This window comes from Papaver somniferum, unplaced genomic scaffold, assembly GCF_003573695.1.
Source record: "Papaver somniferum cultivar HN1 unplaced genomic scaffold, ASM357369v1 unplaced-scaffold_107, whole genome shotgun sequence".
In the NCBI taxonomy this organism is placed as follows: Eukaryota; Viridiplantae; Streptophyta; class Magnoliopsida; order Ranunculales; family Papaveraceae; genus Papaver; species Papaver somniferum.
Window position 1 is genome coordinate 11117887 of NW_020619603.1, and position 14241 is coordinate 11132127.

The following is a 14241-nucleotide window of genomic DNA, read 5'->3' on the forward strand; positions in this document are numbered from 1 at the left end:
GAGTACAGAGACAAGCAACTTCAAAATCGTGGAGTACTGATACAGTTCAACCAGGAAGTTCTGCAGGACAACAAACACATTATAACAAGAAAACTGGAAGAATAGTGTGGGAATAGATAAATTTGCCAAAGTTGAATACTACAGTGGATAAAGTATGGGAAGCCGCTCTCCTAATGGATGATATTCCATAACCACATAATGTAGGCGAAGAGCCACCGCCAGGGAGGAGGAGTAAAGAATTTTATGTCTATCATAGATTCCATGGTCACACAACAAGCAACTGTAGAAATGTGAGGAAGATTATATTGCGAATGATTGAGCAAGGAAAGTTGGACCATTTCTTACTAAAACAACCAAGGAATTTACCACCACCACCACCTCAAGGAAATACATACGCAAAGGAGAAAGACAGGAATACGTTTGTTATTGAATTGGGAGCGGAGGCAAAGAATTTATATTGTAACTCGATCATACACTCGTTCAAAAACATTGAAGATTTTCATGATAATGTCTTAAGTCGATTATATGCAAGAGATGTTGAAGGAAGGGAAATTCTTAACCTGGCAAAAATATCACCCTTGAAGGAATGGCAAAAGCAGAAAATATCGTTCAGCGCAGATGAAACACCAGGAGGAGGAGAATCACATGAGTGTCCACTGGTGGTGCGATTGGGAATTAATCCGAAGCCATTGGAAGAAGATGAGGAAGAAAATGAGAAAAACACCTGGGCGATAAATAAAATACTTATAGATACTGGAACTTCTGTAGATATTCTTTTTTATCATACATATAAAACCATGGGAGGAAGAGATGATGAGTTAATCTCTTCAACATACAAAATCTATGGCTTTAATGGTTCTGCGAATAAACCAAAGGAAGAAGTGACTATGCGAATTCTTCTACAAAATTTACCAACGGATATCACATTCTGTGTAGTGGATGTCGAATCGCCTTATAATGCTCTCATTGGAAGACCATGGCTGCATAGTATATTAGTTGTTGCATCAACATTTCATCAATACATAAAGTTTCCTTTACCTCAGGGTGTTGGCATTATAAGAGGAGATACAGTTGAAAGTAAAAATTGCCAAGAAATTGATGTTGACAAATGCGAAGCAAGAGAATTCAAGCGACGGAATTGGAAAACATATGCAGCAGATAGTGAAAGAGCAGAGAAACTGATGGTTGATGCTGTGTACGAAGTTGGGGAAACAAGTATGCGAAGTGCTGGAATAGATTCCTATGCGAATAAAGAATGTTAATCAAGATTAGCAACACAGTTTCTATGGAAAGAAAAAGCGTAGAGGAAAAATATCAAAAATTGGAGGGTACAATCACTTTCCACAAAGCCAACTGAATGGTTATGCAAATGAATATTCTGGAAAACATACGCGAACTTAAGAAGATTCAAAAAGTGCAGAAGACAAATGAGTAGAATGAAGTGTATCTGATTTTCTTTGAGCAAGATGATTCGATAAAAGCACTTACGTACTAGAGTTGTACGAATTAAAAGATTGGAATGAGAAATTTTAATTTCATATGGTAAATCCATAATAAGAAAACAAAAAGAGAAATCTTTATAATAAGACCTTTATAAAAGGCTACATAAAATGATATTTATTATCAGATTGGCTAGGAATCCAAATGTTGCGTGCACCCTAGTTCGCTTATATGCAAGAGGAAATATAGTAAGACCTATCTCACGTCATAATTGGAGAAACCTAGAAGGCATGACTCAAGGAAAGGCTACACTGACCCCGGAACTTGAGTTGTGGAGATTTTGGGGTGAGAATAAAACGATAATGCCATCCGGGAGAGATACCTTAAATTTTCAGTCTAAGATAATAATCTTAGATTGAGAGCCTAAGGTGAGAAAGGCACTCCGAAAGAGTGCAGAAACTCGATCAGGGCGCTGAGGTACACGGTTGAGTCAGGAGTGCCCGGGACGTCTGGAGCGTACCTTGCCACTCTTGACAAGTCCTGACTATGATGCACTCGGTCCAAAGAAACCCCACTTAGGGTGCAGTCTTGTAGCTGAAAGGTTACAAGACTGCGAAATCAACTGGTTTTTGAAAAATTGGATGGGAATATCCATAATATTAACCCTATAGAGGTAAGCTTCCTTGAAGGGGAAACCAGGGGGAATATAAGGACGGCACCCTCCATTACGGAGCTGAATTGTGTCAAAAGTCATAAATGTCACAAGACTTTTAACTCATACGAGTATTAAGACTTGTGATATTTATGCGAATTAACCTGAAGAGGAAATAATACAAAAAAATGATAAGACGAGATCAATGGGTCAATACACTACGGTCTAAAGACTGCTTGTGATTTCGTCGCACATAAACAGAGGCAGCGTAAGACCTTTACATAGGAATGCAAAAATAAGACCTCATAGATAATACAAGAAAAGAAAAGAAATTATTCATGAAGTTCCACATGTGCTCGCACCAAGAGAAGTTTATGATATAGGATGACAATCATACTTGGACTATCAAGATATGCCAAATAACAAGAGGCAAGAATGGGAATACAAAGAAAGTGTTATTTTCCCCATTTTGATAGTCTTATATGCATATGAAGAGATCATAAATACGAAGCGAAGAAAAGAAGATTTATATGAAAAAGATGAAAGCTGAATTTACATGAACTTACAACAAAAAATTACAACAAGAAGAAGCGATCAATTTTCATCTTCCTCATTTCGCTCAGTTTCAGAATCACTAGTTTCTTCTTCATAATCTTCTTCAGAATCTTCTTCTCCATCAATAAGATGGATATCAGGAAATGGGTACATTTTCAGGAATCACCGAAAAACTGTACTTTGACAAAGGAATACCATTCTCCAGACAAACTCTTTTAACAACAGCCTCACGAGAGCGATTAGCATCGTTACTGTTGTTTTGGACTAAGTTGAACCAATTTTCCTTCAATTGCTGATACTTGGAGTTACGAGCGGATGATTCTTCTTCTTTAGCAGCTAATCCATTTCTAACTCTGCAATTCTCTTTTGATACTCCTTCTCTTTCTCTGCGAAGTATCAACAAATGAGTTAAAATAACAGACAATTATTCTTAAAAGTATGAGTGAAGATCAAAGAACAACAAATGACCTTCATAATTGGAAATAATGTCTGCGACCAGTGTGGAATGCTCAGTTTGAAGACTAACATTTACACCTAAATTATTCTAGCATCGTTCAGAACTCTAGCAGCCCAATTAAACTCAGCTTCACTTTCTATAAGGAGTTGAGATCGAACTAAGTTTCTTTCCTCGATAAGCGTGTCCCTCTCACGAAAAGCTGAATCACGTTCTATTTTAACTTCAATACTAGATTCTTGAAAATGTTCTAATGCCTTCGCACCCCTAAGAGCGATTTCATCTTTTTCAATAATAAGTTTGTTCTTCTTCGCCTCCAATACTTGAATTGCTTCCCTCCTCTCATAAAAACGTCGTTTAAAATTATTGGTAGAGGATAATGCACTTCTATGGCATTGTCTAATGGTAGTATATTTTAATTTTAACTCTTCCAAGCTAAAGTTTTCAAATCCTCGAGTAGGATAATTATTTAAAGAGGAATTGAGGTGCTCTAAAAGAATTTCAGCATCAGGAAGATTAGCCGTTTCATTTGAAAGGTCATACATGTCTGCGAAGATAACTAAGTAAGAAGTGCGAATGATCGCATAAAAGAAAAAGAGAGAAAATATAAGTTACATACCAATGAGTTCCTTGTTTCTTTCTCGAGTTTGGAGAATCAATTGATAATTAGTTAAATTCTCATTTTTAAGTTTTGTATTCTCGCTTGTAAGATTCGCATTCGCATCCGAAAGATTAGACTTCTCATGTCTCAGCTTGGCATTCTCATCTTGCAACTTGCGAAGCTTTCTTTCAATATCTAAAGAAATCGCATAAGATATGCGGGCATTCTGTGAAAATATAAAAGAAGCATTATAAATAAAAGAAGAAATATTAAGGAAAAGATAAAAGACAAATGTTGCAGAATATTACCAAGCCATTCATCGCAAATTGAAAATCTGGGTTTATCGCGGAGGAAGATCCACGAAGAGATCGATCTTCCCAATTAGAAGCAACACAGATCTTTGAGACCATCTTGAAGGCACGATCCGTTTCATCATCCTCAAAAGTAGAAAAAGCATCTCTCAAGAAAAAAGATCATATAACTTATTCCGATACAAATCGATCGATACCTCTTTTTCAAAAACAAAAGTATCTTTATCTGAAGATTTCGAACTCGAGGAAGAATCATATCTCGCACGCTTCCTAGAGACATCATATTTTAACGAAGTTATCTTGGATACAGCTTTTGATGTGGGTTTCTTAGGAGCGCTCTTGCCCTTGCCTAAAGTTTTGTCATTCAAAGGATTCACCTACGCGAATTATCAAGATAAGAAACATAGGCAACAATATTGTTAAAAATAGAAAGAGTGTTTCTTACTTCTTTATTCCGCGAAGTTGATACCTTGCGCGAAGTACTGACCTTTTTGGCAGCCTGCGAAGGAAAAGAAATAAGAGATAAGAAGGAAAGTTATATATGAGAGGTTACAAATTGGATCAAGAGGATCACATACCGCTACTTTCTTTTCCTCATCTTCGAGTAATTTAAACTCCCAAGGTTGGTAAAGAGGTAAATCTTCGGGCAGAGGATTGTCAGAACCATCCTCAGTTTTACCAGATACAAAGGAACCTTCTAAGATGACATGCAAATTAAGCCAACAAGAATCATTGGATCTGCGAGCAGCTCGGTTAGAATTTGAATTCCAGTCAACATCTCGCATAATTTTCTTATCTTCAGCGATACCATCTACTCTACTTATGCGAACATCCCATTTAGTTACGTTACTTTTCATAACAGCGACGTAATAGTTATTAAAGAAATTATCAAGGGTATACTCAGCGGGATCTATAATTTTATCACGATGATCCTCTTTTCGCACTTCATCAGGGTAAGAATTTCCAAGACCAGCCGCGCGACGAGCATACTCTAATGGTATCCTAATAACATCACCACTCAACTGAAATATTCCTCGTGTGAATCTATCATCAACAAGAATTCTATAGAAGAGAGGAATCTCAGGGTTATATAGAGGAATTGGTAGAAATTGAAGTTGACCTAACGCAACGATGATTTTTTGATTATTCCATTGATCAGATTTGATTAGATCAAGGTTAAGTTTTGATGCGAAATTAGATGAAGGAGGAAGAGAAAATTCATAACCCCTCTGATTGAATTCAGTTTTTAATCTGTTAAATTCAATCTCCATCTTTTTACCAGCGGGAGCCATTGAAGAATGGGAATGAAGAGTATAAACTTGCAGAGAAGGTGAAGAAGAATAAAAGAAATAAAAGGAGTAAGGAAAAAGGTATAAGAGAGTATATAGGAAAGCGCGACTCGTTTTTCGAGATTTATTCTCGTTAATGCGAAGAACTGAACGGATAGAAACATATGGTTAAAAAGACGTGTCGGAAGATGAGTGGTTAAAAGGACACGTGTACATAAAGAAAGCTTGAAATCAGGGAAATTGTCGGTAAAATAAAACGTAAAAGGATTAACATGTGCGATGACATAAGATGGAAGTTTCTCATATCGCTCACTCTGAAGAATAAACGAAATGAGAAGAGGCAAAATATAGGAGTAAGATATTGCACATGTTAGTAATCAAGCGAAGTAAAGAATACAACCTAAGCGAAGAGCATCGCACACATCAAAGTTAAGACGACACACCAGATGATGTCAGCAAAGTCAAGAGTAAAGTGTGAAGAACTGTGCGAAGAGGTACGCTATGCGAAGATGAGCGATTGTATATGAGCGAATATGTCGCATAGTGATCCCGAAAATAGTGGATTTCTTAGCTGTCATCCATTATGTAAAATCCTATATAAAGGAGAGAGGTCATTACTTGTAGGGGAGTTCTAGAGTGAGTCTTGGTCAAGAAATAGAGAGAGAGAAAGTAAATCTAGGATAAATACACTACAACAAACAGACGGGTTAGTGACGTTCTATTCTCAACATTATAAAAGCCGTCAGAAAAGATACTCATTTGTGACAGTACTTATGTAACATCTGTATTGTGTTAGCTAGGTGCTAAAATAGGGTGAGCTTAATAATTTTCAACACCCGTGTTGGTGCCGTATAAAGTAAATGAATTCATTTAAAAAGTAAAAAACAAAAAAAAACAAACAAGAGATTTGATTTTGGTCAAGAACTGAACCACCACATCTACATAACGGTGCGCACGTTGGACTAAGTTAGTTACAATATTCTGATAAAAAAAGAAAAGTTAGTTTCGATATATTACGTTTTTGGTTAATACGTGGTGTAATCCTAAAATAACAAATATTATTCTCTTACTATCTTCTTAGTCTCCATCTTATTCTCTTCTTCCTTCTTCTAAACCAATCAACATGTCAACTAAAATAGCCACCGCCACCACCACCAAATCCTGTGCAACCTATAGACTCGAAAAGGACATCACACAGTACAAAGATAAGTCTTGTCTCCACCATTTTTTTGTTGATTCTATATTTTTTGAACAGGTGTTCTTATTCCTTAAGTAAAAGGAAAACATTTCTTAGGAGATGTTTTGATTTTCCTTTTTCTGTAAGTTTCGCTATTGTACTTTTCAGATTTTGAGGATTTCATTTTTCTTTTTTGGATGTATTTTTGTATGTAATCAAGAAAAAAAATGGAAGAAGCATAAAAAACTTTATGGGCTAGGACTTTGAAGATCTGATCGGCGTTTCTTCGATCCACATGCTACTTTAGGCATACCGAAATCATTACTTATTTGAGGCTTTTGTTCTCTTCTACAGCATGTATCTTGAATTCCTTCACGAGATAGAAAAACATATTTGGGAATCATTGTCGATTAGTCGGCTATAACTCGGAGAAGCGATTCCAGATCCGAAGCAACAACCATAAAGATAGCTAATAAAAAAAAATACTTAATTGGTTTCTTTTTTTCCTGGGTGTATCTTTTTTTCATTTTTAAGGTTACTTGTAATTTTTATTAATCTATTTTAATATATGATCATTTTGTACTCAATTTTGTTCAACTTATCTCAATCTATTACACAAATTTATTTATAATTTTGTTCAACTTGCGGACATGCTATTGTGTCCATATATTTGCAGATGTGCTTTAACTGAAGTATCCTTTGTGTTGGAGCCCTTTTTTAAGGTTCCAAGTGGAAGCTTACTTCTTCACAAAGGAGGATGAAACTGTTGCTGGTATTGCTCTTGCGGACATGCTATTCAAAGAATTCAATCTATACTAGTGTTGTTTACCGATTTGTTTTTGTTATGTTTATACAATTGAAGTTAGTGAGTGTATTTTCAAAGTTTTGATATGTTAAACCGGGGTTATACTTAAATTTTGAAGTTGTAAATGGAATCCACCTTTTAATATAAACGTTAATTTTGTTTCCATATAATAATTTTAGTTTTAATTTTGATCTCAGTTTTAATGTTTGTTTAAAATTCAGCTGAATCAATCCATTTTTTTTGTTGTAAAATTATCAATATAAACCACTGTATCTATCAGAGTCTTATCAATCTTATTAACACACTGATGGAGAAAGTAGTTTTTTTAAAGATTTCAACCTTTGTGAGAAATAGTCGTTTTGGAAAAAACCACTTCTAAATTACAACTGATAAGAACAGTCGTTTTTAACGATATCACGTCTCGTCCTGACAGTGGTTTAACTTCCATTTTCCACCAGTGATATACCATCACAGTTGGTCATTGTTGTTATCTCCAGAAGCTGTCTCCGAGACTTGCTGTGAAGATGATGATGCTCCGCTTGAGTTGTCACATCTATGAACAGAAACCGCAGCTATTTCTACTGCCTTGGTAACAAGTTGAGCATAAACACCATCATCCTCGACAATTTTTACCTTGTTTCCTTGGACTACTGTTTGGAAAGTGTCCATACTATATCTAATTTCGTAACCACAAGCAGCCATAGCTAGATTCGCAACATCAACCATACTACTAACAGCTTCTACAGTATCCAATCCCATACTCATCAAATAACTGATCCTATCACTATGAGATATAGGACCATTAATAGCAGCAGTCTTTTGAGCTTGCTTACCTTCATACGCTCCGCAAAGGTCTTGTTCAAATTCGGATTAATCGTGAAGCTGAACTCGGCCAAAAAAGCTAAATACGCAACTTCAAGAATTTCGTTGTAGACATAATTACTTACTATCTTAGGAATAAGCGCACCAAAACCCATATGCTTCATGCCCATTAGAAGCTTGTAAGTTTTGGCCACAAACTTCTCTGCATCATTAGGAACTTTTTGCATAAACTTTTCGGGATTCTGAATCAAGAGCTCACTTGCAATTCGAGGAAATACACAAAGTACTCTGGTGAACGTCAGCGAGTCTGGTTTAAGAGCAGTCTTATCTCTGGCATTCTTCTTTATACAAATGCCCCACTTCTTGATTATTGCATTAAGCTTGTTTTTAACATTGCGATTACTTATCCTTTCTATTTGATATTGTCTCAAATTTCCTTTTGAGAGAGCAATCCTGACGATCTCAGTCATTTCAACTTCAATTTGCTGATCACTCATGCTATTGCCTTTAGCAATTTCCTTGATATGTTTTATCTAAATCTTTCACATTGAATGGCATATCAATATCAATATCATTAAAAGACACAGAAGACATCATAGAGAATTTCACATAGGAGAAGATTCCTTCACTTATTTATATTTCACGCATGTTATATCCTTTCATAATGTTATATTCACACATCTCATATTTTGCGGTTTATCTTCATAAAATTTAACCGGTAATGTCTTATGGTGTTCCTCTTATAATGTTCTATGTATCTATTAAAATTGAGTAAGTTCCAAAATACCAAATCTAACTATTTATCGATCTTAAATTCAATGGTTGGAATTTGAGGATTTTCAACTACCGATTTTCTGTGTAGTGTTATACCTCTAGGAGCATGCTCATTTTTAGTAGGGACAGAGTTTTGCCGGGAGAACATATCCCCAAAATATTATTTAGTTCTAAATCTATTATTATTAAAGTTTTATTAAGAAAAAATGCTGCTTAAAATGGAAGATACTTGGAATATAAAGTGGTCCTTCCCTTTCATAGTGGTTCTTAACAAACCGTGAAAAAACGAACGAAAGAAAAAGTATTTTTTTAACAATAATCCCCAAAAAGAAACGGTGGAAAAAAGAATGCTATGAGAGTCGTACCAAAGCTGATGCTATTTTTTTTCTCGGCAAAGGGGAAGTAGAACATGCGGTTCTAAAATGGAAGTCCTGCTCCTACCCCAACTAACCTGCCCATTCTTTTCAGGCAAGTTATAATGATCGATTTTGACCGTTGACTAGTCAAGGTCATCTTGACCAGAAACAAAATTTTCGACCACCTCTCAACACTTCCGAATGTCGACTAGTGCATGGCTCTGACAGCAACTCTTTACACCTCATGGAAGTTATTTCTGCACTAGCCACGTACCCATGGTGGGTGGATTTCATCTAAAAGCGGAAGTTAATCACGACACTGACAGTCTCTGCCGACTTTTGACAAGTCCCGTAATTTACCCGTGATCGTGCAAGCTGTCACATATTTTCTTCCTTCATTGCTACTCTTTGCTTAAGGACACCAATTCTAGCTGAACATGCAGTGCCATGTGGGTGGAAATGTTACTGCCAAATTCGATGACCTTCATGGATGAGCGACAAACTGTAAAAACTGACAAAAGAAAACCCCCCCGGTACCACCAACAGCCACCACTACTGCTGAAGGTGGCCCTAATTTTCTTCCTTGATGCCTTTATTGAATTGTTCTCTCTAGTTTTCAAATAAAAACCACCCATCATCACCACTAGCACTGATCAATTCCAGGAAAAGAACAGAGATCGATGTTATTAAAGAGTAAACAAGAACTTGAAGCTGTAGCCTGCAGAACATGCAAACCTTAAACAGTAATTCTCCCACTTTATATATTCTTACTAATGATTTTTATTGATACAGTCTTATATCCTCTCAGTAAGGTATTGAATTCGACCAACCAACCTCTAGGAAAGGAATTGCCATGAATTCGAGAGATAATTTTTTTTTGAATATATTGGAGTCAATGGGTCAAGCTATTATTGTATTTGATGCCACTGCCACTGGTACGGTGACTTACTGGTAAATATTTTCTTCTTTGTGTGTGCATTTCTCAATTTGGGATTATACTTGGAATTTTTATTTTTATTTTATTACGGTTTCAAGATTGTGCACTTGATTGATTATGCTTATATGTGGATCACACAGGAATCGATCAGCTGAGAACCTTTATGGTTACTCTGCTTCAGAAGCCCTTGGTCAGAATATCCTTGACCTCACTGTCATAAGGGAGGCCAGAGAAGACGCGATGCACATTTTATGCAAGAATGTCTCGGGAGGAAATTGGACGGGGACATTTCCAGTTAAGACTAAACAAGGGAATCGAAAGTTTGTGCATATTTCCAATACCCCACTCTATGATGATAATGGAAGTATTGTTGGGATTATATGTACATCTGTTGATGCACGGGACTTTCTTCAAATGGACCAAACACAACCAGTTTCATCATCGAAGGTCGGTTCCACCTTTACTCATTCGACATCTAAACCTGATCATAATGATTGTCAACAGCCTCTGCAAGTTTTAGTTACTTCATGTGGAGCTCGAACACTTATTACACGAGACATTCCTTTTAGAGTTGTCCCAGTGGAAAAACTCCCCGGAAGAAAAGTGGCAAGATATGGTGGGAACAGTGAAGGCGAAATTGGTACTTCAGCAGCAGTGGCTTGCATTAGCAAGAAAAACATATCATGGCCATGGAAAGTAAGTCAACGTGATGGGTTGGTAGAAAGGACTAGACATCGCATCTTTGCCTGCATGAGTAATGAACAAGAAAATGACTTTGTTCGGCCAAAGAGTTCAGTGTCCAACGGAAAGCCTAAACTCCAGGTTCTGGGAAGTAATAACCAATTTGCAAATGATGCTAATGATTCTAATGCGACTGCAAAAATTAGTGTAAGCCGTACTAGTAATAGCATTAGCAGTCCTCTTTGTAAATTTGATACGGGAACAGATTCATCAGATTATGACATCTTGTGGGAAGAGTTAAGGGTTGGGGGAAAATTAGGGCAAGGTACTACGAACTTTAGATATTTCTTTAGAAGGAATTTGTTTGTGTTTTTAATATGCCGTAATTTGCTGATCTGAATGCTCTCAGGTTCATGTGGAACTGTATATCATGGTATGTGGTATGGTTCGGTAAGTTTTCTGTTCTTTTAGAAGAACTTAATCAGCTGGAGTAATAGTTATGCCTAAATTTTCAAAACGTAGTGCCCCAGTTAAGATCGTAAGAGGCACAATCTTCTTTTTGCAGGAAATTGCTCTAAAGGTTTTTTTTAAGTTCGAGTACTCTGATGACCTGCTACACTCTTTCAGACAAGAGGTAGTTATTCAACTTAAGCTCATTACTGTCCTCAATAAACATGCATATATATGCATCCTTGTAAATGAACATATTTTTCGCAGGTGTTACTTATGAAGAAGCTTCGTCATCCAAATGTGTTACTCTTTATGGGAGCAGTATGTTCACCTCAGCACTTGTGCATTGTAACAGAGTTCATGCCACGGTTTGTTCTTTACTTTATGTTGTGATCAGAACTTCATAATCTCCCATGGAACACTCTAGTTCTTGTGTTCCGTATATCGAAGATGATTCCTTAATTGTTCTGAGTTTGTTTTGATTATCCCTTATCTTTCTATTAACCGGGTCAAGAATATTCGCTATGTAGGGGAAGTTTGTTTCAGTTGCTTCATCACAGCACTTGTAAGATAGGTCGGAAGCGGCGTGTACTCATGGCTTTAGACATTGTACGTACTCCTTAGATAAGGCATAAACTAAAATATTAGCTAGTTTATAAGTACTAGACTATGGCTTTTGAAGTACTTACTTTTTCGGTATTTTGTTGCTTGCAATTTTCTTTCCTCTTATGTTAGACCTCATATTTTCGCCAACTTTTCTTTAGGCACGAGGTATGAGTTATCTTCATCATCTCAACCCAGCAATTGTCCATTGTGATTTGAAGTCATCAAATCTGTTGGTTAATAAGAATTGGACGGTGAAGGTGCATGTTTGCTACCTTCTAAGTTATGATTCTTTTGTTCCGTTACGTTCGTCTTACTAAAATGTGCTTTCAATATATCATCCGTTAATTTATTTTGTTTTCCTTTTTAGGTTGGTGATTTCGGCCTTTCACGACTCAAACATGCAACGTATCTCTCTATGAAGTCAGGGAAAGGAACGGTATGTACTATATACCTTAAGTACTATTTACCAAGTTCCGCGCTTATGAGTTTGTCTTTCCACTTCTTTTCTTCCCTCCAGCCGCAGTGGATGGCTCCAGAGGTTATCCGTAACGAACCCTCAGATGAGAAGTAAGTTAGAAATGATTCCACCTTCTTTCTTAAAGATAAGATTAGGGTTATTTGACTTCTGTCACCTCCAATTTCTTGAGTAATGCATGGTAAACTACAGGTCAGATGTATATAGCTTTGGGGTAGTATTGTGGGAGCTTGCAACAGGAAAGATCCCATGGGATACCCTCAACTCATTCCAAGTATTCGTTTAACTGATACAAAAAACTTGGTTCCACTTCTCATTTATGCACCAAAAGATGTGGGTGCCCTTTATGAATAATGCAACATTCACAGTTTTAACAAATGATCACTTATGCAGGTGATTGGAGCTGTAGGATTCATGGACCGACGGCTTGAGATTCCAGAGGATACAGACCCACATTGGGCATCTCTAATTGAGAGATGCTGGAAAAGGTGCTTGACAATATGGCAACTAGTATACAATTTTTTGTAACCATGTACAATAATGCATGTCTCTTATATCTCGGTAATTACTATCGTTTTTCACTTTTGACCAAATAGTGACCCAAGATGCCGTCCAACATTCAAGGAATTATTAGGAAAGCTGAAAACTCTTCAAAAACGTTATTCTGTTCAAAAAGCGACATCAAAGACATGCTCGGCCAGGGTTAGCAATGATGTACCGCAATATAAACACGATGAAGAAGAAGTGGAGTAAATTATCTAGCAGCAGAGAGATTTATGGCAGATGGATTCAACGTTCAGGTTATTCGTAAGATAGGGATTGCTCGGACTCCAAGCCAACTTTTAGAGTTGTTGGAATCTTGCAACAATGAGTTAACATGTATAAAAATAATATGCAAAGAAATGAATCAAAGTGAATCTACCAAAACAACTTGACAAGGAATGTGTAGGTACACAAAATAGGCTCGTCATGTGGCCACACAGGAAGACATGAAATAAGACTGAACAATCTCACTTAAAGATATCGGTCAATGACTTGTCAAATTAAATGTCAAAATTACTTCGCCATTAACTAATAACACAAAGCACGAAATCTTAAAGCGAAGTACCTCGTATAAGGAATCTAAACTGCGAGGAATCAATTGGAGTACCCGGCAAGGCGCCAGCCGCGAAATAAATATTGACGAAGTAAGGTGATGTAGATTTTAGATAACCAAAATTAATGATTAAATGAAAGCTAGTTATATCCGCAAGCGCACAGGTCAATTGTAGTATCGATAGCAAATGAGGGTCGTTCCCACGAGGAGTGTGAAAATACTACTACTAACTAATATCACAAATAACTAATTAACAAGATGATGTTTTAACCGTTTTCAGAAATTCGAAACAAAAAGAAACAATAAATAATTTTAATAGTAAACAAAATGAGAGCGGGTTATTAGGGTTTTCGGTTTTCACCAATTAATTATGCAAATTCTACTAGTGGTTAAAAATATATTCCATGCATTTTCCAAATATTGTTTCTCCGTTGTAATTTTCTTCGCTTCATGGGTAGTGATTCTAAAGCATTACCTATCAATCCTAAAGCATATCACGTCAAGGGATTTAAGCAAAGCACGCCATATCAATTGAAAAGCATAAATAATCAAGATAATCTCATGAACAATAAAATACCAAGCTATATGAAGAAAAACTACTAGTCATTTCAATCATTGTTGAGCATATAAATGTAGACTTTACACAATTAAATTGGTTTCTACCCAAACCCTAACATGACTCTAGCTAGACATGGCTTTCTCGAAAACCATAAACATATTAAAATCAAACTCTAGCTAAAGAAAAATGAAGAATCGAAAA

General features: G+C 36.4%; 1 protein-coding gene across 1 annotated transcript; it reads left to right on the plus strand.

The window, feature by feature from the left end:
- The first annotated feature begins 10131 nt into the window (after nucleotides 1–10131).
- LOC113328057 (probable serine/threonine-protein kinase SIS8) lies at nucleotides 10132–13138 on the plus strand. The gene is made up of 12 exons (XM_026575150.1): nucleotides 10132–10187; nucleotides 10314–11179; nucleotides 11264–11304; nucleotides 11420–11488; nucleotides 11572–11672; nucleotides 11835–11913; nucleotides 12069–12167; nucleotides 12278–12346; nucleotides 12428–12477; nucleotides 12578–12659; nucleotides 12779–12873; nucleotides 12982–13138. The coding sequence occupies exons 1-12, from the start codon at nucleotides 10132–10134 to the stop codon at nucleotides 13136–13138; spliced, it is 1764 nt and encodes a 587-aa protein (XP_026430935.1).
- The last annotated feature ends 1103 nt before the right edge of the window (nucleotides 13139–14241 follow it).

Coding starts and splice junctions, on each gene's coding strand:
- LOC113328057 (XM_026575150.1), top strand. CDS start 10,132: ATGGGTCAAGCTATTATTGTATTTGATGCCACTGCCACTGGTACGGTG. Junction 11,180..11,263: donor TGGGGGAAAATTAGGGCAAG/GTACTACGAACT, acceptor GAATGCTCTCAG/GTTCATGTGGAACTGTATAT. Junction 11,673..11,834: donor GTAACAGAGTTCATGCCACG/GTTTGTTCTTTA, acceptor TTCGCTATGTAG/GGGAAGTTTGTTTCAGTTGC.